Source organism: Telmatherina bonti, assembly GCF_933228915.1.
Source record: "Telmatherina bonti genome assembly, chromosome: 7".
Lineage (NCBI taxonomy): Eukaryota > Metazoa > Chordata > Actinopteri > Atheriniformes > Telmatherinidae > Telmatherina > Telmatherina bonti.
The window spans coordinates 10,190,655-10,215,780 of NC_136625.1; the positions used below are offsets into that span (position 1 = coordinate 10,190,655).

General features: G+C 37.6%; 2 protein-coding genes across 2 annotated transcripts in view; both read right to left on the minus strand.

Annotated features, from left to right (window-relative positions):
• Positions 1-1,558: 1,558 nt before the first annotated feature.
• LOC306758408 (gap junction delta-3 protein-like) lies at positions 1,559-6,815 on the minus strand (the record flags this gene model as incomplete). The annotated part of the gene is made up of 4 exons (XM_079243735.1): positions 1,559-1,641; positions 1,734-1,964; positions 5,853-6,545; positions 6,752-6,815. 4 exons carry the CDS (start codon positions 6,813-6,815, stop codon positions 1,559-1,561), a joined length of 1,071 nt encoding a protein of 356 aa, XP_079099861.1.
• Positions 6,816-12,809: 5,994 nt separating this feature from the next.
• The window catches only part of LOC306758134 (cyclin-Y-like), a gene marked incomplete at its 3' end in the record, with an annotated part of 28,892 nt that continues 16,575 nt past the window's right edge, over positions 12,810-25,126 (minus strand). Inside the window, 10 exon segments of the mRNA XM_079243348.1 lie at positions 12,810-12,926; positions 13,251-13,400; positions 14,049-14,225; positions 15,071-15,190; positions 17,192-17,252; positions 17,828-17,863; positions 17,977-18,071; positions 18,335-18,369; positions 18,658-18,675; positions 20,802-20,876. Coding sequence (XP_079099474.1) covers positions 12,810-12,926; positions 13,251-13,400; positions 14,049-14,225; positions 15,071-15,190; positions 17,192-17,252; positions 17,828-17,863; positions 17,977-18,071; positions 18,335-18,369; positions 18,658-18,675; positions 20,802-20,876 — 884 coding nt within the window.

A 25,126-nucleotide genomic window follows, 5' to 3' on the forward strand; every position in this document is an offset into this window, starting at 1 on the left:
ATGGCAGTAAAAGTCCCAGTTTTCTCAACTGTGTTTATGAGGATGGGTGGGGTTTTTTTTGTTTTTTTTGTTTTTTTTTTTAAACTTTCTGGATAAAAGTAAGTCATTTAACAGGAAACATTTATCACTTCTATATAGTGGTAACAAAAGACAGATGGCAGACATTTTCTTTATTGCTTTTCTCACAATCTGTAAATATTTTGAATAAACCACTCAATCAAATTTTATGGGTTCAAAGTGAGTTGTAAACAAAAGATGGCTGACATTATACTGTAAATGTTATCCTGACTAATTGTATATTAACTATTTTTTTTTTCTTTCTCTCTCGTCATCCATTGTCATCTTGTGTGGAACCAGTTTGGCTTTTTTTTCCTGTGGCCAAATCTGTCATTTTTTTTAATGCCGCATTTGACATCTTTTAGAGCAATCCTAAGGCAAGGTCAGTTTGTATATAAAACACATTTCATATACCGGGCAATGAAAGCTGTATTTAATGTAAAATGGTGTAATTGATGTTTATATTGTATGTTATAAAAATGGACAAAGTTTCAAATAAATTGAAAATAAAGGTTTTCTGCTTCCACATATTGGGAGCATAAAAACGAAATGACCACCTGCCACAGATGACCTTCCAAGTCTCAGTGGATCATGTGGAGTGAGGGGATGGTATATAAGAACTAACTGGGAGCACTGAAGAGCAAACCAGTTACTTGCCTAAAGGTCTGGTGCAGGCAGGCAGTTGAAAGGAGGCAGTTCAGCACTGTCTTGCTGAAATATGACAGACCTTCCTTGAAGAAGACGTCATTTGGATAAGAGTACATGATGCTCTAAAACCTCTATCTTTACCATCAAGGCAGCCTTTTCAGGTGTGCAAATTTCCATTTCCAAAAGCACTAAAGCACATCATACCATCAGAAATGCAGGCTTTTGATGTGAGTGCTGGACAAGCCAGATGGTCCCTCTCCTCTTCAGCGTTTGGAAGTGTTTCTGAGCCCGTGCAGTGGCCTGCTCCTAATGTGGAACCCCTAGAGAGTCTGAATATCACAGGCATCTAATGCTAATTTTAACTCTGGCATCCTGCGTATAGATATGTATGGGAATCTTTTGATGATATGACATACAGTAGATTAAATCTTCAATATCTTGAGTCCAACTTTCATGAACATTATTCTGAAATTGCTCTTCTGCCTATCTATAACTCTACTACTTTGCCTCTTTCTACACCCAGTCATGTTAGTTAATCTAATTAAATGCTATTTCTTTATTTTTCCAGCACTTTGTTGTCCCTTTTCTAACAGTTTTTCTGCATTAAAATTCAAAACAAACATTTTGTATATTTTTATGAAATAGTCAAATTTCCCATTTTCAACATTTTAATTTTCTGTATTGTGAATATTATAAGTTATTGTTTTTTGGGTTTTTTTTTTTCATTCATATTGTTTTAACTTTTTGGGGAAGGGTTGTATTTTTACCCATGTGATACTTCTTCATTATACTTAAATAGCAAAAAGCTCTGTACATCAAGCTGTTGTTTTTATTTGTTTGTTTGTTTTTAGGGTCATCTTTTGAACTGAGAGGTCTGCAAGGACACAAAGCTGACAAAACTTTCTATAAGTGTTTTGTAGCTGGAATGGAGGTGAACTGTCAACATGTGGGGAGGTCAGCGTCAGCATTCTGGGCTGACGTCATGAGCAGGGTCACTAAGTTAACTTGTCTGACTCTTTGACCTCTACCTGTGACAGTGTCGTCCTTTCTCTGAGCACCCATTTGATGTCTGGCCACGCTGTGAACATTTTTCCAAACGTCTTGGCTGACCCAGATGCCACAGCAAACGAAAACTGAGACGGGTATGAGGCATGTGTAGGGGTCATGGCTGTTCCGGAGGTGAAGTAGCTCAGAAGTTGTGCTGCCGCCATCATAGTACTCTCTTTGACCTGACTGTATGCTCTTCAAATTTTCCACAGCTGAATTAATGTCAAATTGTCAGAGGTTTTATGTGATTATAATAGTGGTGAGGCTGCCGATTCAGTTCAGAATAAATAGGTTTCTATTGATATCAAAAGGCTTTTTCCAAATTCACATGTATCCAAATGGTCATTCCCAGTGACGCCATAGCATCACAGCTTGGTCACTACACATGTTCCTCTGTTGTAAATCCATCCACTTGCATCCAGATTAAGTTTGCATTCCTTTATAATAACCTCAGAGATATTTGTCTGTAATTATGACAAAATAAAAACTCAACACAACATTATATGATTAATCAAATAAACCTCAGCTGGGGAGTCAGCCTCAGCATGTCTTACTGGTTTTAGGAATATGACTTAGATAGCAATTAGTGGCTTCTGTGTAACTGTTCCCAGATGTTTGACTAAAGAGATTTCTTTGGCTCTTAATCAAGAAAGCTGTGGCTGCTTACATGAGCAAGAAAAATAGTTCCTCTGCAGCACATTACAGTTTCTATAGTTATCTATTAACACAGTCTACTCATAAAATGTGATGTTGTTGTCATAACAACATACTCTTCAGTCACACATTAAAGGGAGCTTTTCTTTTCCCACAACCAGATGAAGTACTGGTTATCCACTATGTGCAATAGTTTCCTCTTTAATTACATGTCTTGCCAGTTATCATTGCCGGCTGGTGCTTCCAGTACAGTCGGGTTTTTCTTCAGGGTTTTTATTGTGAGCTGGTGCTTTAATTTAAATAAAAGCTTTCCTCAGTGTGTGGAAGCCAGTTTTTGGTTCAGGAAGGTCTACAGCTCGGAAGATAAAAAGCTTTTTGTGAGCATAGGAGCTGCAATAAGTCGCATAACCTTTTGTAAATCACTTGCAGAATTGCAGTTGCTTAAAATGTTGGTGGATGGTGCGTTCACAGCACCTCGGAAATGAGCATTTAAAACCGAACGAGTAGGAAAATGACATTGTTGCCTTAAACAATATTTTCTTTCTTTGCTATAAGGTCCTTCTAAATAGTTACACCTTCCAAAGCTGAAATCCAGAATTACAAACTGTAAGAGAGCATCATCCACCACATTTGCTACTTTAAGCTGTTTAAAAGGAATTTTAATAAACTTGTCTAATACTTTATACTTTAAAGTTGTTTCTCTTTCCAGATTTTTAGCTGTTGATTTTTTTCTGGGTCTTTTGTCCTACAATGCAAATTTTTTTAGGAGAAAAAAGACACAAGGTCAGCATGCTGCACAAGATTAATGGTAGGAGTATTTATGGAACCACATGACTTCACAAATTGCATTGACAAGAATCCCAAGAAAAACAGAGATTCACACTAAAACTAGATGATCCGACTGTAAATCTTTGTCATGAAAAAAGTTTATTTTTAAAGTGAAAAAAACAAAAGAAAAAGGTGTAAAACTTAGAAGATATTTTAATAAACTGCAACCAAATTCAGATAATTAAACTAACACATCTCATGTTGTATTATAGCTTAAGTTTTATTAATCTACTCTATATAATTTTCTGCCTCTTAAAGGTCAAAAGGTAGAACTTTGCCTCCACGCCGAGCTGATGATGGATGATGGCGGTGGGATGTTTGAAGGCCTAATGTCAACTGAACAGGGCTAGCTTAAGTAATGTCATGGCTGGGTCTTGAAGCGGTCATGTGAGAGGTCAGGGGTCAGGTCAGTGTGTCTGTTGTGGCTGCAACCATTCAGCCAACAGCTGAGTAGTGTATCTGTTTCATTACTGTTGGCCTGTGTGAGAGATTCCTTCTCTCACAACCGAGCAGAGACAGCTCAGGGGTTGAAAAAAAAACGTCACTGCAAGGACACCATAGGAAAACAATATGAATCCTCTTTACGATTATAAACTGCAAGAACTATGTTGGCCTTACTCAGCCAGCACGCTGCATGACAACTAAACATGCATGCCATCAATCCACTCCTTTTTATACTACTATCCATCACTCAGAACTTCCAACTCAGCAGAGTAGTTTGATTTAACGCTGGTAGAAACAGGCTGAATCGATGCAGTAACAGGTTTAAAAGTGCTGAGTTTATATTAAAAACAACACTACATACATTTCTGACAGTAATACTCTGTGCTTTTGACTTTAGTCATGACACACATCCAATATGCACATTCCTTGAGCTGCTGCAGGGCTTCGAGACTTGACAACTTTGTTTTTCCAGCTCAGAGCATCACATTATGGCACGGCTTCCCTACTGCCAGACAACACAATGGCCATTTTAAATGCAAACTGTGTCCGATTCAGCAAAGAAATCCAAGAGGGAGTTACCTGAGAAAGCAAGGAAACAAGCAAAGAGATGAGACAAAGGTCAACAGACCTTCTTTAACTGGCTGGAGAGAACTCGGAGAAGAGATAGGAAGCAATATGGATGCTGAATTCTGCATAAATCTGCCAAAGTTTAGTCATGTTCATGTAAACTAACGTTTTGACAAACTAGTCCTAAGTAGGGATCAATCTTACACTCTGAGTTATACCAAACTATCTGATCCCATCTGGAAGGGGATTTTCACTGCAGGCTTATTGTTTGTGCATGAAAGACATTTCCAGTGGTCTGTCTTATAGCTATGTTTTCCATACAACAGGAGCAGAAATTTAATGCACTAGTCTATCATGTAGCTCTTTCATCACAGTGCTTACAAGACAAATCCATTTTAATTCATGTGTTACTGTTTATGAGAACAAGCTGACCCAGACGGGAAGCTGAAACCAGACTTGTTTGGATTGTTTGGGAAGTGGAGAGGCAACGCTTTGAACTTCTCACAGTTCAGGAGGTTCAGCAGCGTCAGGGATCATGAGGGGAAAGGTCCTCCACCTCAGAAGACATGGATGCTTACTTTTTATCTGTCTGACTGAGCAGCTTCACAAATCACCTCTCTGAGAGAAGCGGAAGGATAAAGTTCGTTTTGGCTACTTGGTAACAGTGGCAGAAGCTGTAAACAAGTTTTAAATGTTAGTTCGGTGCAGATGTTGGAAAACATTTGTCCTCAAAGGCAGCAGACATTGTCCTGGTTTACCAATCAGATTAGGTCAGTAATGAAGAGGAACATGTTCTGTTTTTCTGGTTTTTTTTATTGTTGTGTTCTGGTTTGGTCACCACCAACATCTGAGATATGTTCATATTTAGTTGTTAAATTGTCAATTTTCAATGATTTGTTTTCTTCTTTTGAGAAGAATTTAAAAGCCAGGAAAACAAGATGAAACAAAACGGCCCAGCAAAATAAAACTGTCTGTAAAGTTTGAAGGCAAAGAGTTTATCATGTTCAGCTGACAAATTTATGTACTTTAATTAAAAATGAAGGTTTTATTCAGAAAGTGGAGTTTTACATTTTCTGGTTAAAAAAAAAACAAAACAAAATCACCAATTCATGCAACAAAAGGATCAATCAATAAAAATTGCTTCAGGCTTGTTAAAAAGAAATGTAGAGCAGATTTTGTCCACCGCAGTGACAAATGGCAACCTTCAGTCAGTCACACCCAGGCTCTCCTGTCCTGCAACGCGCTGCAGTCAGATAGTTGTCCTGAGTATGAATGCAAGCCGAATGAAGAGCGATGGCTCAGCTTTGGTACACCTATGACTGTTGTTGTTTTTGCAGAAACTGTAGGTTTTAATTGGCTGTGCGTTACTGGAGTAGATAATCCAGACCCCTCCATTTTCCTCCCTTTGTTCCTCTCATTAGCAGATTCCCAAGTTTTAAGCACTGGACCACCATTCATCTTTGTACTTGGAAGCTTACTGTTTGACTCAGCCCCTGCAGCAGACCTTTTATCTTTGACATCGTTCATCTTTGAGCTTCCACTTGGGCTAATTCTCTTGGTTAAAAGAGCATCAGTGTCCTCTGTGACTGTTGTGCTTGTAAACATACCGCTTTGCTCTCCTTTACTCAGATCCTCCATCAGCATCTCACTCTTCCTTTTCGACTTCACCAGCACCTTCACCGCGTTCACTAAGTCAGCCAGACTCAGCAGAATGGACAAGGACGCAGTGACAAGCATGAAATTGAGCATTAGGGTCTTCTCACTCGGTCTGGAGACGTAGCATTCAACCCCAGAAGTGCAGGGAGCTTCATTACACAGGAAGCTCTTGGGAATGATCAAACCGACAAGATAAATTTGGCCTGTGGTAAAAATAGATTCTAGAAGTAGCCTCAGAACAACCACTATGAGGTAAGAATAGTAAAATCGTGGCACCCGACACTCATGTGGGAGGTTGTGAAGAGGAGCCTTGTGCAATGACACTTCTCTTGAGGAGTTCTCAATGGTGAAAGTCAAGCTTCCTCGGTTCATTTCCCAGCAGAGGCCTTCAGAGGAGCAAAATGACAAAACTTTATGCGTAACGTAGGTTGCAAACATCAGGTGGGCCAGACAGAGAAGAATAAGGTGGAGGACCCAGAGACGAACAACAGACACGGGAGCGAATGTGTCAAAACAGACGTTAGAACAGCCCGGCTGGATGGTGTTACAGATGAATCTCTCCTGCTCGCCGCTGAAGAGCATGAAGCCAGCCAGCAGGAGGACAAGCAGACGCAAAAGCAGCATCAGAATGCACCAGGTTTTACCTGCAACGGAGACGGGATGGATAGACAAAGCCAGTACATTTGTACAAAATCTGTATTAATTCTACAGAATGAGAGTAATTATGTCCATGTTTAAAGATTTATTCAGTAAATCTTTTAAATGAGATTCATCCACTCAAAATGCTTGTGCTAAATAAGAAAACAATAAGGAAAGAGCTTCTACATACTTATTATCAAAAGGGACTCACCAATGAAAGACACATTGTGACATAATGTGGTGAATAATACATCTATGGCTCCCATCGTCCTCATTGCTCAACAATGATTCCAATCTAAACACAAGATTAAGATGCTTCTAAGGTACCTCAAATGGACAAATCTAAATCCAAATTTGGTATTCCCAAGTTGCCGTCTTCTTCAGCTCTGTTTCAGAACTACAGTGCTGATCCACGCAGCTTGTCGCTAAATAATGCTCAACTCTAATGTCGTGTTATGGCCTCTCGCTGTTGTCTTTGGAGGCCAGGACCCGTTGTGCACTGAGCTATTCTTACCACTTCGCCTTCAAAGCATTGTTGGGATGTCTGGATAGAACTCAACCTTACAGGAGGCTGGAACTCATACTTGAGCAAATGTGCAATCGTAAACTGTAGTGAAAACAACCAAAGAACGTTGACTAAATCTGGAAATTTCACAAATTCATTCATTCTCCCAACCGCCTAATCCAACGAAGGGTCACGGGGAAGCTGGAGCCTATCCCAGCAGTCTTTGGGCAAAAGGCAGGGTACACCCTGGACAGCTCGCCAGTCCAGCACAGGGCATCATAAAACCAGTTAAACATTATACTTGAGTTTACATCAGACAAAGTCTACAGTATCGGCTGCCGGAGAGAAAAAGTAAACAATGCTAACCATCAAATTTAGTTCTGTAGGTCATTTAAAGTAGGGTTAAGTTAACTAAAGTGCTTTACAAGTACATTCAAAACACAATAAACAACAAGTCAATTAAATAAATAAAACTAAATTTAAAAAAGTAATTTAACACGGAAAAACCAACTAAAAGGAAGTTGAACAAAGAAATGCCACAACATAAAAACTCCAATTTAAAGCCAAGTAAAAACAAAATCTGCCATGGGAATATAGAGTGGTAGGTTATTCAGGGGCTGCCACTGCAGAAGCCCAATCCCCTCTAAGCCCTAAACGAGACCTCAGCTGCCCTTACAGCATCTGATCGTGCAATCTACAACATTTACCAAGAAAAGAGCCTTTTTCTACCTGTTTACACACAAAATCTGAATGACTCTTAAAAATAACACATTTTTATTGGTTTTCATGTGTCATAGCAAAATAAAATTATAAAAATCTGCATTTTTTAGTGTTCACGCATTGACAAAACAGCCTTGTTTGCTCAATATTCTCACCATCGCCCAACTCTTCAGATGATGGAGTCTGCTGGAGTAACGTCACTTTGCTGAGTTGAGTTGTTTGTCGTCTTTTAATCGTCTTATCTTTATATGACTTTGTGCAGAGAGAGATGTCTCCAAGTCCAACAATAAATACATCATTCATTAAAATATTGGTGCATTTGTGTGTATTCTCCCTTTGTGTACAGTCTTATTCTTAAAGTTGCAATAAAACTAGCTGCAGTAGTTGAACCTGTAGACTGGATCCACTTCTTTAAAGTGTGCTAACATGGTTTAGATTTCCACAGAAGTCTGAAACCACTTTTTTTTTTTTTTTATCACCCTCAGTTGGAAATGTTGTTTATTCTGGAAATGCCTTTGCATTATTTTCTTTCAGGACATGAAGCGGTCCTTTATTCCAGCGCTCTGTGACTGCACCATCCATCCTGGTTCTTGAGGGTCCGTGTCTTTTCAAAGTGTCCCTGCTGAGTCAGATTAACACTTGTGCAGTGTTTGATAACAGGCTCTGCACAAGTTTGTCCATCACTCATTGGTCTGAGTCAAGTGTGTTGTAGCAGGGAAACTTGGAAAAACCTAGAAGGACACCACCTGTTGAGGACCAGGACTGAGAATCCCTGACTCAAGACATGGTAGTGGGTTCCTTTCTAAGGCAGGGTTGCCTAAATTTGGTCCTTGAGATCAACAATCCTGCACCTGTTAGATGGAACTCTTCCCCAACACACCTGACTCCAATGAAAAGGCACGTTACCAGGCCTCTGCAGGGCTGAATGCCATGAGGATTGGGGAATTCAGCCATTTGATTCAGGCATGTTGGAGAACAGATGCAGCTGAAAGTGACATGATAGCAGACTTTGAGGACTGGACTTGGGCACCTCTGATTTAAGTCCTCAAATTCCTGTTCGGGAAAATTAGTTGGATTGCTCCTGAAGTAGGATTTCTGACAGGGAAAGCTGAAGGAATCCACAAGTTCTGACCTCAAACTTTAAAGTAGCTGCACAAAGCTGCAATAACAAACAGTTTATCTGTACTTCTCTTTGAAGATTTTGTCTCATAAAAGTAGTTGTACAGATTTTACTATCCATATTCTATCAGTGACAAAATGGTATTTGCATGGTTAAACTGTATTTTAATGTGTTATTGATAATGTTGCTAATAGCCTAGCCTGGCTCTGAGGCAAATTCGTGTGTCTTATTTTGAAACCGAAAGCCAGTTTGCGTGAGACTTTTCATGGCTTTGACTGCCATCTTCCAAGCAGAATTCCACTGACCAGAGCGTCGAGCATTTTCTACCTGATAAGGTGCAACTGATACAGAACATGAGACGAGCTTGTGCTTCACGAGTCATATGTCATCAACTAAAAGTATAGTAAATGCAACTGCTAGCTCCTTGCCAATCTCCATGCCTTTTGATGCACATTTCTGTCATCCTACTTTTTATCACTGTGTGCTTAATACCTAATACAGAGAATGTGCTGGTGCAACTGGGCAAGTTGTCGCTCAAAATATCCACACTGCTCCAGGCGAATGGAAAAAGATTTAGCCTGGAAGCAGAAATTACAGCCACAAGCACCAACTGCTGCTAAATATATTCAATATTCTACTATACAAGTAGTGATACATGAAAACTTCTGCATATAAGGTGGGTGTATAACAGTTTAGTTTTATTTAGTTTTAAGGCTTTAACTCAGTGTTAAACTAAAGAGTGCTGCAGCATGTGGCCGATTTAATTAAAAACTGAGGAGTGCAGCTGTTGCATGGTCTATAATTTGAGTAATGAAGCCATTAAATAAACAAAGTGATAAAAAGCTGCACATTTATGACTGTGGCACAATGTGTAGGGAAGAAGGCTCACGGCCTCTAATTAAAACGCTCTCTGCTCAACATAGTCCCTAAAATATGAAAGCGTTGCTTTTTTTGTAAAAACTAATTAAATGAAATAGTGATGCATCAACAAAACAGGTTAGAATAGTAAACAAATAGGATCCCATTTAAAAAAATGTGTTTTTTTTCAATCAAAACTAAATGTTTTGGCAGCACACTTCAATTTTTATGTAACTAAAAAGTTCTTTGGTTATGTCAGAAATGTGTCAAATATACAAACGCTTTTCTTTTTATAAAAAAAAAAAAAGAAGCATAAATTACCAAACAAGAGTATCTTCTTTTATTAAAAACACAAATCAACACATCCATAAATAAATGTACAAATAAACTGTCTCAGAGTTTTGAACTCTTTATAAACTGTACAAAGTTAATTTGAAAATAAATATATATTACTGATTTAGTATTTCCACAAATGAGAAAATAAACATGATAAATTGATCATTTATTGTGACAAATATCCATAATGATGTCTCTAAAACATAAGGAAATAAAAGTGTAGCTTCTGAATGAAAACATGGAACAGAGACGTCTTTAATCACTGACAAGCGGTTGGTCACAGACCGACTATAAAGCTAACTAGTACCGGTTACCTGCGGTAACTTGTTTTCTAAATATTTACCACCAATTTGCAATCAGAGTTAAGAATTCTGAAAAACTTAAGGTTGAAGAGGATCTAAAGTTGGACCCAATTGAAAATATTCTTTGGTTCTTATTATTATTTCAATGTTTGTGTCATTTTATTGTGATTTAAAAGTCTGAAAATGAGGAAAAATTGCTCCGTTAGCTGTGTTTTCGTGAGTAAAATTGCAAAGAGGAAGTATAACTGTATGGAAGGCAACACTTTAAGCTCGATACCTGCAACACTGTCAACTATAAATAAGGATAATACATTGTTATCTACGGTATTTCTCTCATGGTGAGTGAATAAAACTAAAACAGACTGATGTGCGGCCTCTGCACATCTGCTACTGACCAACATCGGTGGCAGAGTGCTCTTGTTAAAGGTTTTTCTTTTTAGCTGAGGTTTGACTTCAGAGTTTACTGAAAGAGGCCGAAAACTGCTTGATTTCCCCTCCTTTCTACTGAGTTTAAGGAGTTTAAAAGGAATGTTGCAATTCCAAAAATGACATCCTGAAATCGACCAAACAGAGAAGCCACGACTGGAAATATCTCATTTGCAGATCAGCCTTGCCTTCCTGGGATCAAAGCCGCCACCATGAAACACATCTGCATACCTAACCCTAACCCCTAGGGCTTTTTTGGCAAACCCTCAAACAAAGAACAGGTTGTTGTAGCCACCGGATGTCTAACCTCTCTCTATGCACCCTGGTAAAGGTGGACATTTTGCCAGAAAATCCACCATCAGCTGACCAGTCTGTGCAGACTGGGTGTTTTGGGATGGGTTCTTTCAGAGAAGATGGAGTATTTCAGACGGAGCGCGGCAAAAGGTGCTACAGCAACACAGTGAAAGGAAAAAAAAAACAATGCAATGAACTTATTCTAGGAGGAATCTAAAACAATTCATCTGTAAATGTACGTGGTATGAGCCTTCTAAATCTGCCACAAGTTTTACAGTAGCTACATGGTTTTTATGAACATAAACTGGATGTGTGAGTGATAATACAAATTATTTCAGTACTTTTTCTTTAACCAACCATCCATCTCTTCTTTAAAAGTAAAAATGACTGAACAGTTTTCCCAGAAAAAACAGATGCTATGAAGATGAAAATGTACATATACTGGTCAAAGATAATGTGCAATAGGGGGACATGGAACAACCTTTTAATCATGTCTGACCTCATAAGAATTAAAACAATGGACTCACCAGCTGTTTCTGGTCTGAGATGGCAAACAGACTTTCAGATATGATATAATATCACAGATATTCCATAAAAGCTGCTTCCTCCCGTTTCCTCTTACATATGTACTGCAGTATATGTTGTTTGTTCCTTCTTGACAAACTGATTATACACACTTTTAATGCAAAGATTTTTACATTTGGTTAGATCAGAAATATAAAACCAAACCGGTTCAGGCGACTCTTTTCAAGAAAGTTAAGAAGGTCTGCAATAAATCTTACTTTATTTATTTTTTTTACCTTTTTTCTTTCTCTTTTTTTTTTGCAATGCTTGAATAGAGGTTTACAGAGAAATGTGCTTTATACTGTTTCCAGCTTCTTGGCTTTCACACTTGACAAAATGAAGTTAATACTAGTCTGAAAAACATGCTCTTGGGGTACATGTGATTTGGGTGAGCGAACATGTCCCCAAAGGTACAAAATAACACCCATATCTGAGGGAACATCATAAAATTACCTTCTACATTTTCCATCTATGGTATTTATCTGAGTTTTTTACCTTGATATAAGTCAAATAAGAAGCATTAATGTGAATCAACATGTCATGAACACTACCTGAGTATTAAGAGGTACACTAGATATATTGTAAACTACACTGTAAAGATTTTCAAAGGGAAAAAAAAACAGCAAACACTGTTATTATTCTGTCCTGTCAAAGGAAATAAATGTCCTAAACAAAGTCCAGTGTTGCTTCGGTGTTCAAATAAAAGAACAAATAACCAGGGTAAAACTGGAAATTTGTGCAGAAGTTAAAAATTACAACTGCTTCACAATATGATTCCCTAAGAAAACTCTTTTCTGGTTCAAATGTCATTTTTTCCTCCACAGATTAAAAAAAAACCAATAAACTGCTATGAGCTTATGTGAACAAACAAGAAGAGGCACTGTGAAGGCATCACTATGATAGAAACCTCCATGGATTTCATCTCATCCTCCAGAACTACACATGTAGTTTCAATTTCCTAACTCTGTTTTGACCTCCAGTGGTTGGTGTTGGATCCCAGTAGCTGTTCCACTAAGTTCTGCATCCCAGATCCATCCAAACCCAAAAGAAATTGGTCCATTTCCACACAGCAATGCTGTCAGGCAGTTTCTCATCCAGGCTTTAGCATCATTCCACTGGCCAGGATCTGATAGCTGATTAGTGGTTAAGAAAGGATTGCAGGAACCCATCGTCTCCCGCAGAGGTTGTCCATGCTGGCCGAGCGCTTCCTGGCAGCCTTTCGAACGTCTTTATACTTATCATCACAAAGCCTAGAAATAGCCTGCAGATAGAAGGACATGAAAGGATTCGAGTGAGCAAAGCAAGTCCATTTCTTTTGGAATTCAGTCAGAAATAAAGGCTCTTTTTTTCCATTAAGCCTCCCTTACATGGTCCAATATGATACATCATGGCTTACATTTTCCTCTGTTTTCCTTTATAGATTTTATAATTGGTAAGAGAAGATTGGTGAGAGAATAAAAACCTATGGGTGTAAACGACTCTACACTAAAACACACTTCAACATGCTAGTGACTTTAAGGAACTACAAAAATGCCATTGTTAGGTACACCAGGACAGAAAAGATAACTGGACGGAAGTCTGTCACCTCCAGTTTTTGGGCTTTTTCCCTGCTGAGTGGCTCCAGGGGGAAGCTGAGGTTGTTGGACTCTGAGAGTGATCGCAGGTCGAAGTAGTACCTGGCGTAGACGCTGGACGGCACGTTGATGTTGAACTGGAGCAGCTCCAGAAACTGACGCTCTAATTCATTCCTGTAAATGAAAGGAGAATTAATACAACTTATTTATAACATTTTGACATAAAATTCTGACAACATCACACCGAAGTGTGAGAATTTCAGTCGGAGCAACATGATGGGCCGTAAAAGGTCTTCTGTAAAATATGTAGTTAACAACTCTTCACTCCAAGCTAATGAAAACATTTTTGTTTCTTTTCACTGAATTAAAAATCTTCTTCTTTCTGAAATAAATACACATTTTGTCCAAACTATGTGTTGAAATTAGAGGATCTTTTTTAATTTAATCTTTTTAAGAACTTCCCCTGCTGTGGATGTCTGTGTAGCAAAAAGATTCATTCGTACCAGAATCCTTTGTGGGTTTTTTTTTTCTTCCAAATAAAATCTAATTGAGCTTTCTTGTGCCAACTCACATCGATCTATCAGGTCATGTTTTTTCTTTTAGTATGTTGGTAAAAACATTCCTGAGGTTCTGGAAATCCTGAAGCTTTAGTCCAATTTCTTTCTCATTTTGTGACTTTCTCATTTTATCTGCATCTTTCAACAAATCATTTTCCAGATTTAAAAACAAAACATCAATTATAAACAACAGCAAATGAATCCCGATTCCCCAAAAATTGGAAGGCTGTGGAAAGTGTTATTTTGCGGACAGATCACTTGCATGTCTTCCACTGTGATATCCTTGAGGATCTGGCAGTAATCGACGTTCCAAACAGCCTGGTCATCCCAGACCTTTGAGGCCAGCAGGATGGCGCCAAGAACAATCCTCTTCCAGTTTCCTGGACAGAGGTCAATCTCTGCATAAGTCAGGAGTCTCTCCAAATACACCTGCACACCCACATTGAGAAGACATCATTAAATCAGGCTTGACAGCAGAATGGGATTACAATTTTTATTAAACACATCAAACATTTTTAAAATGTCCTGTATGAACTAGATAGCATAGGAACTTTATTTCATAACCTACAAGTTCTTAAAAAGATTAATTGTTTTATTTGACTGGTATAAATACATGCTCAGTAGGGCTGAACTTTGGGTGCTGATTCGATTTAAATTGCAATTCTCACAATTCTGCGATATTGCTGATTTTTATGGATTAAAAACAAAATAACTGTATAAAACTTTTTTTTTCTTTTGCTCGTCATTTTTCTTGAATTCAATGAGGGGAAAAAAAAACAACACAGTAGCCAGATAATCATTCTGCTGCTATAATGTCCAAGAAGAAAAAGATTAACAAAAAAAAATTAAAAAAATGACCAAAAAAATAAGAGATTATTTTTATTTGTTTAAAAAAATAATTTTTAAACAAAAAATCGATTTTTAAAATTATGAAGAAAAACAAATCCTGATTTTTGATTTTTCGATTTGATTTCCAAACCCCTAATGCTCAGCATCCTTGCTTTCCTACGTTCATCTCAGAGTGCCGGCAACAAAAGGACACCATAGTATTCTGATGCAAATATCTCATCACTGGTTTCCCTTCATTCCTGCCGTGTCTGAACACACCATGGTGCAAATTGCCAGGGGCCTAAACAGGAACTCTGTGTGTGTGTGTGTCTGTGTGTAAGAGAAAGTAAAAGTTTTCTAGATAAATACTTTTCTCCACTCTCAAAGTCGCACACGGTGTACACTGTGCAGTGTTAATCAAGCAGTAAGCAGGAAAGAAACCTCACCAGTGTGACGATGGCACATTCAGCAGTGAGCTGAGCAGCGCTGAACAGTGTTCGGACAAACCGGTAGATCTGCTTCTGCTCAGGGTCGTGCTGGTTGTAGTCCAGAGGAACCTCTGAGCTCTGCATAAACAGACAAGACGAGGACAGGGGAAGGATTCCAAAGAAGGAGGGAGAAACCAGAGAAGTATGGCAATGAATAGGAGTAAAAGTTAATGAGAAATATTTTAAAATATGCCATCATCACCAATGCACACACAAAAAGCAGTGAGAACACCCTGAAACACTATGCACAATCAATAATCAAGTAATTATTGCATGTAAAAAAATGTGCTTGTGCTCAAAGTGCTTGAAAACGACTAGGTCCCCCAGACTACAAACCCACAAGTCACACATTTATATGACACATTCACACGTACACACAAACACATGTGCATAAACATGCTGTCCTAATGCTCACCAACCACAGGTAGGACACTGGCATTTTAAATAAAAGATGTTAAGTTCATTCATTCATTCATTATCCTAACTGCTTAATCCAGTGAAGGGTCGCGGGGAAGCTGGTGCCTATCCCTGCTGTCTTTGGGCAAAAGGCAGGGTACACCTGGGCAGCTCGCCAGTCCATCGCAGGGCAAGATGTTAAGTTGAATAAATTAAATGAAATTAAATACTTATTATTGTCTAGAAAAATGTTGAATTAAAAGCCTTACTGAAAAGCTTTTCAGTAGCTTTCTCCTAAAACCATCAGCATTCCCAGCGGCCCTGAGGTGGTCTGGAAGGTCGTTCATCAGGAGAGAGCCATAAAAACTAAAAGCTGTTTCTCATTATGTTTTAGGTGAATAAATAATTCAGACTAAAACCTTTAAGAGCTTTAAAAACTAAGGGGGCATGAACACTGGATAGTCCATTTGACTTGGTCTAATTGAGTGGGAATTTCCCAAAACTTTCCCACCTTCCTTGGGTTAAGTTTTGTGTTTAAACTGCACTTGGGCAAACTCAAGGTGACCAAACAACCTGTGCAACTTCACATAGTTAAAGCAGCTGCTTGCTAAGGGGCAATACTTCCGCAAAAACACACTTTAGCAAGTAAAAATGATGCAGGTGGATACTTATTTATTTTCTTTCTTTTTTCGTTTTTATCTTTCTGGACGTGATGAGTGTCCATGCACTGGGGTTGCCATTATTGAGAAGTCCCGGGAGTTTTCCAAACAGTGTTTGTTGCGAGGAAAGTTCTCACCATCATGCGAGACCCCTGACCCATCGCAGTGAGATATTTTTCTGCTGTTGGTTCTGTGATCAGAGAACACAGTTGAACCCAGAGATGGTGGATGATATCTGGTTCCTGCAGCATTCTCCCAATCAAATGCATAAAGCCCTCAAATGGCAAAATAACAGGCTTCATGGAAGTGGTCTCGTGGTTCAGTGTCATATCATGCAAGTTAAAAAAAAAAAAAAACTTCTTCCTGATGCTTTATTGGCACAGTGCCTTTCTTTTTGGATCACTGAAGAGGCCGTTTGCAAGCAAATAGAGAGTCCCGCTTTCCAAGTGGATCAGAGTCCGCTTCTTTGATCCGCATTGAATGCAGTTGGGGTTCACACTACAGTGAACGAATCCATACCATCCCTAGAAGTGGTCTACATTTCCGTTTAAAGTGAACCAAACAGAAGCAACATGAATGCCCCCTAATAAAGTATTTTTAAAATCAATTTGAAAGCAAACAGAAAGACAATGATTTTAAAACTACTTCAGTACATTTTTATCATTTTGATTTGTTATGCATCTGTGATAAAAGCATGTAAGATGCCAAATTTTGCTAAAGTACACAATACTTAAAGAAATATATAGTCAGCAATAAAACTTCTTCTAAAAGTTCTTCTAAAACTTCAATAAAACCACTTCTAAGCTGGTTTATGCACAACTTCTCATTAACCATACAGAACATTTCTCTGCAATATTTTTGGTAATCCAACAACCAGATGAATGGACAATGCCACATAACCTCTTTTACAAAAGTATAAACCACCAAAAAAGGAGTAAAGTTGCATCAAAGCCAAATAAATACAAGCACATTCAGCTAATTTACAAAACAGGTGCAAAGTGTCAGAAGAAATTAAACATCTCACTGAAAGAGGATGAAGCTTTTCATCAAAGATGTCTAGTAGTAGCATTTCTCCATTTTTGTCCCTGCAATAAAAAGAGACATTTTTATTATGTAATTATATTTTACAATACATCATGACTCCATAAATTGCAATAAAAGTCACAAATTGTATCAACAGCCAGTAAACCTCTTAGCAATGCAGCTTGTTTGCAATGCAAGATCAAAACTATATTTCAGAAATTATTTCAGATGGACTAAAATTGCATAATACAAAATAAGCACTTCTTGACTATGATTACTTTTTCCATTAAATTTTGTGGATATAATGTCTGAATTCAAAACTTCATATCTGCATATATTTTTGTGCTTAACCCTTTATGGGGCAAGCAAGTATTTTTGATCACTTTGTTTTCTTTCATATTCAGCATGAAACTTTTTTTTGTTGTTGTTGTTAATGAAACAACAGAAGTGAGGTCTTGGTCCACACCAGAAGGACAATTTTAGGTTAGGTATTACAGTGAGTGCCCTATAAAGGGTTAATTCTGAAACTAAAATGCAGCAAAAAAACACAGAAATTATTCACAGTAGCCTGCACACAAAATACTGCATGCTCTGTCACATAAAAGGATGTTATTATTACTGAGCTTAAAATCCTCACCTTTTTTTTATGTGGTAGTAAATTGCCAGAGCTACACTGTAAAAAGAACAAAAGAAAAATAAATATTTAAATCTTTGACAGAAAAGTGTGTGACTTGTTAAATGAGGAATTTCTTCAGTGCTATTTCTGTGCTGCTTTTATGTTCCAACCATTTGATGGTGTACTTCAGGTTGGGCTGGCTGACAATGTTGTCGTCCAGGAAAATGGTTGAACAGGAGTTGTATTTCCGCCTCCCTGTGCCATGCTACAAAAACACAAACACACACCCACACACACATTCACAGTGACTGTTATTAGAGTGGACATGTTTATGCCTGACCCACATAAAACATGTCAGGGTGTCATGATGTGTAGAGGAATGAGAAGAAGTTACATGTAACCTAGCATTTCTCTGTGTCTTTTCTGTGCAGAAAAATGACAAAAAAAAGTCCAGTTCTTTTGACAAAAACTACTAAAGGATTATAAAATTCCATCATTTTTATTTGGAAATTAAAAAAATACACTCACATTATTGATGAAAAGGCTCTTCCGTTTCTCTCGCACTGTTAAAAAAAAAAAAAAAAAAGAGGATTTAACAGCTGAATTCAGAAGATAATTTCCACCTCATGACCAGCAGCACAAAGACAAACCCAGTTACAAACCTCCACAGCATGCTGTTATCACAAGAAACAAAGCAAAGTTCACAGTGTTAACGGCAATTCTCAAAAAGAGTCAGAAGGGCTGAGACGTAACATTTAAAGGAATTGTTACAAGGTGGAAATTAACACCAAGAAAGCATGTAAAGAGAGAAGCAAATGGCCACTAGAGGGATACATAATCACACTACTCACCATTCCTGTAAGGCACCTCTAAACACAAAAAAAAAAAAAAAAAAAAAAAAAAAAAAAGAGGAACCAACAACCTTATTCCTGTTACATCAGAATAACTGATTCTCTTTAATAAACTAAACATTACTTTCATATATGCTTCACTTTTGCAGCAGTTTGGATTAAGTCATGTTATGTGAAATTTAAGCAACTAAAAAATCCAGATGAACTGAATTCAAGTGTCAGTTAGCCACCGACTGTAAATGTCCACAAATGTTTTTTAGGTTTTTTTTTGTTTTTTGTTTTTTTAAACTTTCTCAGTTTTGTTTTGGTTTTTTTTTTTTCTTGTGAAAAATTTGCAGTAATTTAGCTTTTTAGTGTTAAAGCACTGGAGAGGGACGGGATTCATGACAGCTTGTTCTTTTTGTAAGGAGCCAAGGAGGCTTCATATAATTTAATTTGTATTTAAAAAATGCCACCAAAACAATAAAACTGAGCCCAATGCTTCATGTAAGCCCAGTAGCACAAGCAGCTAGTAGATCAAGGGTGCCCAAAGTCGTGAGGACCGGAGCTGGGAACCCATGTTATAGATGGTACAAGGACAATAATTTAAATAAGCTTGAAAATGACAAAACATTGATTGCATGCATAAGCATAAGCATGAGCATGAGCATAAGCACTTCCCTCTTTGAATTATTTATTTACTATAAGTTTGCCAAATGTAAGTCATACCTACAAATTCTCTGATTACAGAAGTCTATGAGCTTCTGAGCTTTAATAGCCAGCTCTAAATCTTCTCATGAGGAGCTAATGAAACGTTAAGATGCACGCTGGTATCTACATGTGTATGATGCTAATAGTTGCAACAGAAACCAAAAGCATATTTGTCATGTAGTTTCCATCTATTTTCATGCTGTCTTGAGTTGTTTTTATACTGATACTCTAAACAAGCAAACAAAAAAATAAAAAGAGCTTGTGTTGGGTGGTTTAAGTATCGAGGAAGCATGTTTATATCTTTTGTGCCAGAATATGCTTGAGTTGCCTCCAACATAATGCCGAGCCTCTCTGTCAGATGCCTCGGGGCAAATGCATAAATTAGCATACATCAGCTGGCCACATGTGGTTCTGTCTACATTTCACACACGTTCACTAAGCTAGAGATAAAATCAGCCCTTTTTGCACATTTTCCATGTCTAAATCATATAAACCTCTCTGTTCATTGGAATTTATTCCTTCAATCTCAGATAACATAAGGGAAGCTACCACCTATACTGGTTTTGAAAAATTATTTGCATGATTGTTGGGCAGCTTCATTACTTCAGGTAATGAGCTAAATTATTATCATTTACAACACGTTAAAGGTCTAAAAATTCATTTCAAATAAAAAATCTCTTCAGACATGGATGCATACTGATCAACTTCACAATCGGTTTTTGTCAATGGTGTACAAAAAGTATTTGTAGAAGAAAATGTGCAGCAATATATCATGAGAGCAAGGTGAGAGGAGTGGTATTGGAAAATGCTGCTATTCAAAATGACCTACCTGGATCTTATCAGGTAAAAGACACTGTGAAAAGGAACTCCTAGCTTTGATGCAGCTTCACAGTGATACAGTTTTTACCAAGTTGTACAGGAAGAAGTATGATAACAATGCTCCATTACTGCCAGCAAAGGCCTTAAACATGGCCTTCATCTTCACCTGACGTAAATATTACATTTTTTTCAGCTCTCAGATTCACAGCCAGAAGACAAAATAGTCATTTAATTAGAATTTTGTAATGAAATGTTTGTATTTGTCTTTTCTACTAATCATTCTCTCTTTTATAATCCCTCAAAGAGAATAAAACTTGTGGTTCTTCTCTTGAACTTTCCAGTTTAAGGCTGAGTAATTATCTGAATGGTTTTATAGCATTTTTTTTGCATAACAATGAAATTATTCCTGAGAAATATAACGTGTCTTGGTAATTGTTTAGAGCAGTCAAACTAAGCTAAATAGGGTCGTTTACATGTCTAGTAAACATTTTAATTAAAAAATGAAAGTTCCATTGTTATTATTGATCAAAATGCAGAGAAATGGATGAAGTTCCCACATTTGTGATCGCCTCATTCTGTTTTAACGCAAACTCTTGCGTAGGTTGTGTGAAGTCTTGTTTTAAACAGCTACTCACCATCATTCTGAAATTTGCTGAGAAATATCGTGCTGGCCCGGGGATGGTCTGATGGATTGTACACCATGTTCAGCTCTGAAAAACAAAACCATAGAAACACTGTTTAGCATTTCTTAGAGAGAGAAACTTGGAAAAGTAGCAAGCCGAGCGATATACAACTTTCTAACCCTCAGCGAGGCAAAAATATCCAAAACCCTGTCAATAGCTAATTTAGCATATCTTACCAAGTGCTATGCCAAAATAGCTCAGCTAGCATAATTTGTTGTTAAACCAATGACTTTCCCAGAACCTTCTTTATTTGCATTACTAAGAAGCAGAGGTTGCCATTCTAACACACAAACACCTTATTGTTTATGTATTTGGCAAATGCATTGAGCATGCTGACATTATTTAGCTCCAAGAACAGCTCTGCCTGGTACATCCCCACTCAGCTGTTAGGTTGTGTGTTGCTGGTCCTGCCAAATACCAAAAATAACACAACATGAAGCTGATAATAAGGCGGACCTAAAAATGTTGACTTCTTTGTGTTGAATGTTGAAGAATCTCACCATAAGGGTTCAAATCTGACTGAAGTATCGTGGAGTTGTGGAATTGTCATCAACATGTGGTAAATATCTCTCCGTCTTTATTAACATCTAAATATAATTTAAAAGAATATCTGGTTTCTTGTGGTGCTTTGATAATCTCTGAATGTAGTGTCATATTTACTGTGTATTTACTTTTTGATTTACACACACACTAATCACGCACACACTTACACACACACACAAACATTTTTCATTTGGATACATAAACAATCACACTTAAGTACTGATTTAATCTCAATGATTTATTGTGTTTTGCTTTAATTTACTTGATACATGTACTTCAGTCGGTTTGATTTTTTTTTTTCTCGTTTAATGTTTTTGTATTTTGTTCTTTAAATTTAAGGATTTTTTAAAATGTTATAAGGAGTTTTTGTTTCACCTGCACAATCTGTTTTCTTGTTGTTGGTTTTTTTTCTTCTTTTTACATCAGTTGTTTTTATATTGTGCTAATATAATTTTTAAAAATTGGCTAAAAAGCTTTTAAAAATGTTTTTTTGCAAACACAAGCTTTTCCCCTTTAAGGCTAATGCTATATGCCTTCCTTTTTATGAGACTTTGTGCTTTCTTTTTGTTTCTTTGCTTTCAGACACATTCAGGCATGACTCATTTCCACCCAGACTTGATATGGACTGAATCATGACCTGAAGGCTCGAGCCACAGATATATTATACAAGCAAATCCCCTTCAAAATACAAACGGAAAAGAAGCCTAAAATATTTTATGTTTTCCCTGTAAATAACAGCTGCTTTGATAACTTTATCTTCTACTGAGTAACATTTGCTTTCATAAACGCACAAAAACCAGTAACTTTTCCATCAAGTTAATTCTGTCAGAGAGTTTAGGTAAAATCAATATTTCACATTTTTGGCAAGCAGTCTGCACTGCTAAATCTCCCGACTCCAACTATGGATGTCGAAGATTCAGATTAAAGTCCATTGATTGCAGCGGGAGAACAACATTATTAATAATCCAAAGAAATTTAAGTGAGAATAACACTACTTTTCGCAAATAAAAATGAAGTTACAATCACTACCACAGAATCTTCCAATAGCTGCATGTTTTTCTGTCATGATAGCTTTGATAATAATAATAAAATAACTTTACTCAGCCTTTGTGCAGATAAAATCTGGTAGAAACTGTTTGCATTATTAAAAACATCATTCATCACTCTTCTGCCTAGGTGATCTGTTTAAACAAGATTATGCAATGAATAATTTTAAGACCCAATTTGCATTTATCTTGAGGAAGCGATGGTGAGAAAATAGCAATATAAGGCATTAATCTTGGTGCAAGGCACCCTCTCCAAGCGCTCATCTACTTTAAATTCTCTAAGAAACAGCAGAAACCTGCACATCCTGCTTAAGTATTAGAAACTGAGGTTCTTTAAAGGTTAATCTAATATTTTTTCCACTAGTGATAAAAACCTCTCAGCATAATCACAACAAAAGCTTAATAAACCATTAGACTTTGGAAGTCTTTATTGCAGGCAATGCAATTGACAAGCAAAGGTGGATGTTTGTGCACACTGATATTAGTAGGTGTGCATCCCAATTCCAAGACAGCAAAAGTTTGGGCTAATCAACAAACTATTTTCCACATTATTTTTATTAAACTTCTAAAGCTCCAGAATCCATAGGGACTAAACCTGTTTCCTCTTTCTGCTGTTTTTAGATACACACACATTGGCCTCAGCAGCAGGCCACCATGAACTACTTATTCGACTTGTGTTGGTTAGAGCTTTATGCAACAGTAATCAGCACATTTCAACAAGTTCACATTCATTAGTCCTTAAACTGCATGAGCTGCTTTTCAGTGCGATTGCGACGGCTTCCCCCAAAGGAGCTGAAAATATTCCAAATCAGCAAAGCAGTGCACAACAAAACAACCACACAGAGCCCTCATGTCCTGCAAATGGATATCTGGCAAGCAGCCACGTGACAAAGCTAAATGATGGCCAATTCTGCAAATAAATAGTTTTGGGTCACTGTTGGCAGTCCTCCTTTTGGGGGATTATTTCTATAATCAGGCCATGATGTAGAGGAGCTGCAAGCTCAATTTGTGATTCTAAACTTGACGCATTTCAGACATAGGCTTCATTGTTATCCTGTCAACGTGCTGCAAACAGGTTTAACAATTGCTCTACTTAGAGAAGAGCTCCATGGCTGAGTAAAATCTTTTGAAATGTTATTTCAACACATGAAGACGTTGAACCGCAGGCAGATAAACAGCTTTTCTTGAATGTGTCACACGACTTCCTGTCACTGAGGTATCATTTCTCGCATGCTTCATGGATGTGTCAAATACATGATGCCTGTGTCAAATATAAGTCAGTGTAAGTGTAAGTCACACACAGCTCGCCCAGCTTTGCACTGATGTGTACTGAGAGCTCGCTTTGATGGCACTGTCATGAATCTTTCAAGATGAATTAAAGAGCCTGAAAGGCAGAATGGCCAATAAGCAGTGGGCTGGCTATAAAAGCTGATTTTATAGGGGGCGATTTCAACAATACCAACATGATAAACAAAAACATTTGAACAACAAAAAAACGTTGTGTACGTTTTGTTTGTTGCAAATCTATCCAGTGCTAATTCCTGATATTTACAGGGCTTAAACAATCTACCTTTTTCTTACAGCTAATGTAAAACCTTGTCAGTTTCTAAAATATAGCCACTTTACTCATTATTTTCTATTAGTTTTAGCATTTCTGAATAAATCTCACTGGATCTGTCCTCGGAGATCAATCTGCTGATATTCCCAGAGCACAGCAGGTGGTGTCAAGTGCTGATACATGATATTCACCACCTGAAGTAAACTTTAACGGAGACCTGTGGCAGGACTTGGCACTCTGAAACAGGAGCAGCTGACTAACCTATCATCTGGCAGGCCTACCTGTCTGCCTTCCTGCTCTTGCATAATGAATTAACAACAAACCCGCCCTGCTCCTAAAAGCCCAGTCCATTATGCCACTACAGTGTTTCCAGCATAATTTTTTTTTTTTTGCTTCTTTCTGAAACACTTATTGAATAAATGTATCTAAACCTATTACTGAGTAAAACATCTCCCCATGGTGGACAATTATATCAAACTTTAAAGAGTTAATGCACTACTGAAAGTCTGCTTCTGAGAGTAAGATGCAGCATATCCTCCAATGTGGCGGTCTCTCCAGTACAATGCTCCTATCAGTTACCACATTAATCCCAACTGGTTTTCCAATTCTTTTGTTTGGCTCTTGCCCGTTTCAGGGTTTAAACAGATTTTTAGATCAGGAATCTGAGTCAAATAACAAAGCAGAAAATTCTATTTTCCTCAGATGCCTAAAGAGTAAGAAAAAAGAAGATTAAAAAAATGCTCCTTTTTCCATGACTAGACTAAAGAGGTGACCTTAAACCTTCAATAGGATGTTGGGCTAGATTTTTTGTCTGAGGTGAACCACATTTTACCACCTTGTCTTATGTTATGGTCAATCAGAGCCAAACTGATCAGATGGCTCTTATTTTGATACAAAAGTCCTCAAATCAAAACAATCAAAGGCTGCAGTAATGCAGAGTAAGTAAATGGACCATCTAGGATGGGTATGTCCAGCTGCTGTCCTCAATGGCAACAATTCTGCAGGTTTTCCATGCATCCCTGCTCTAACACAACTGACCCAAAATCATAAGTCACTATGCAGACCTTTATAGGCTGGTGGATCCATTTAATTCAAGGCTGATGTGTTGAAGCAGGAATACACTGAAATCC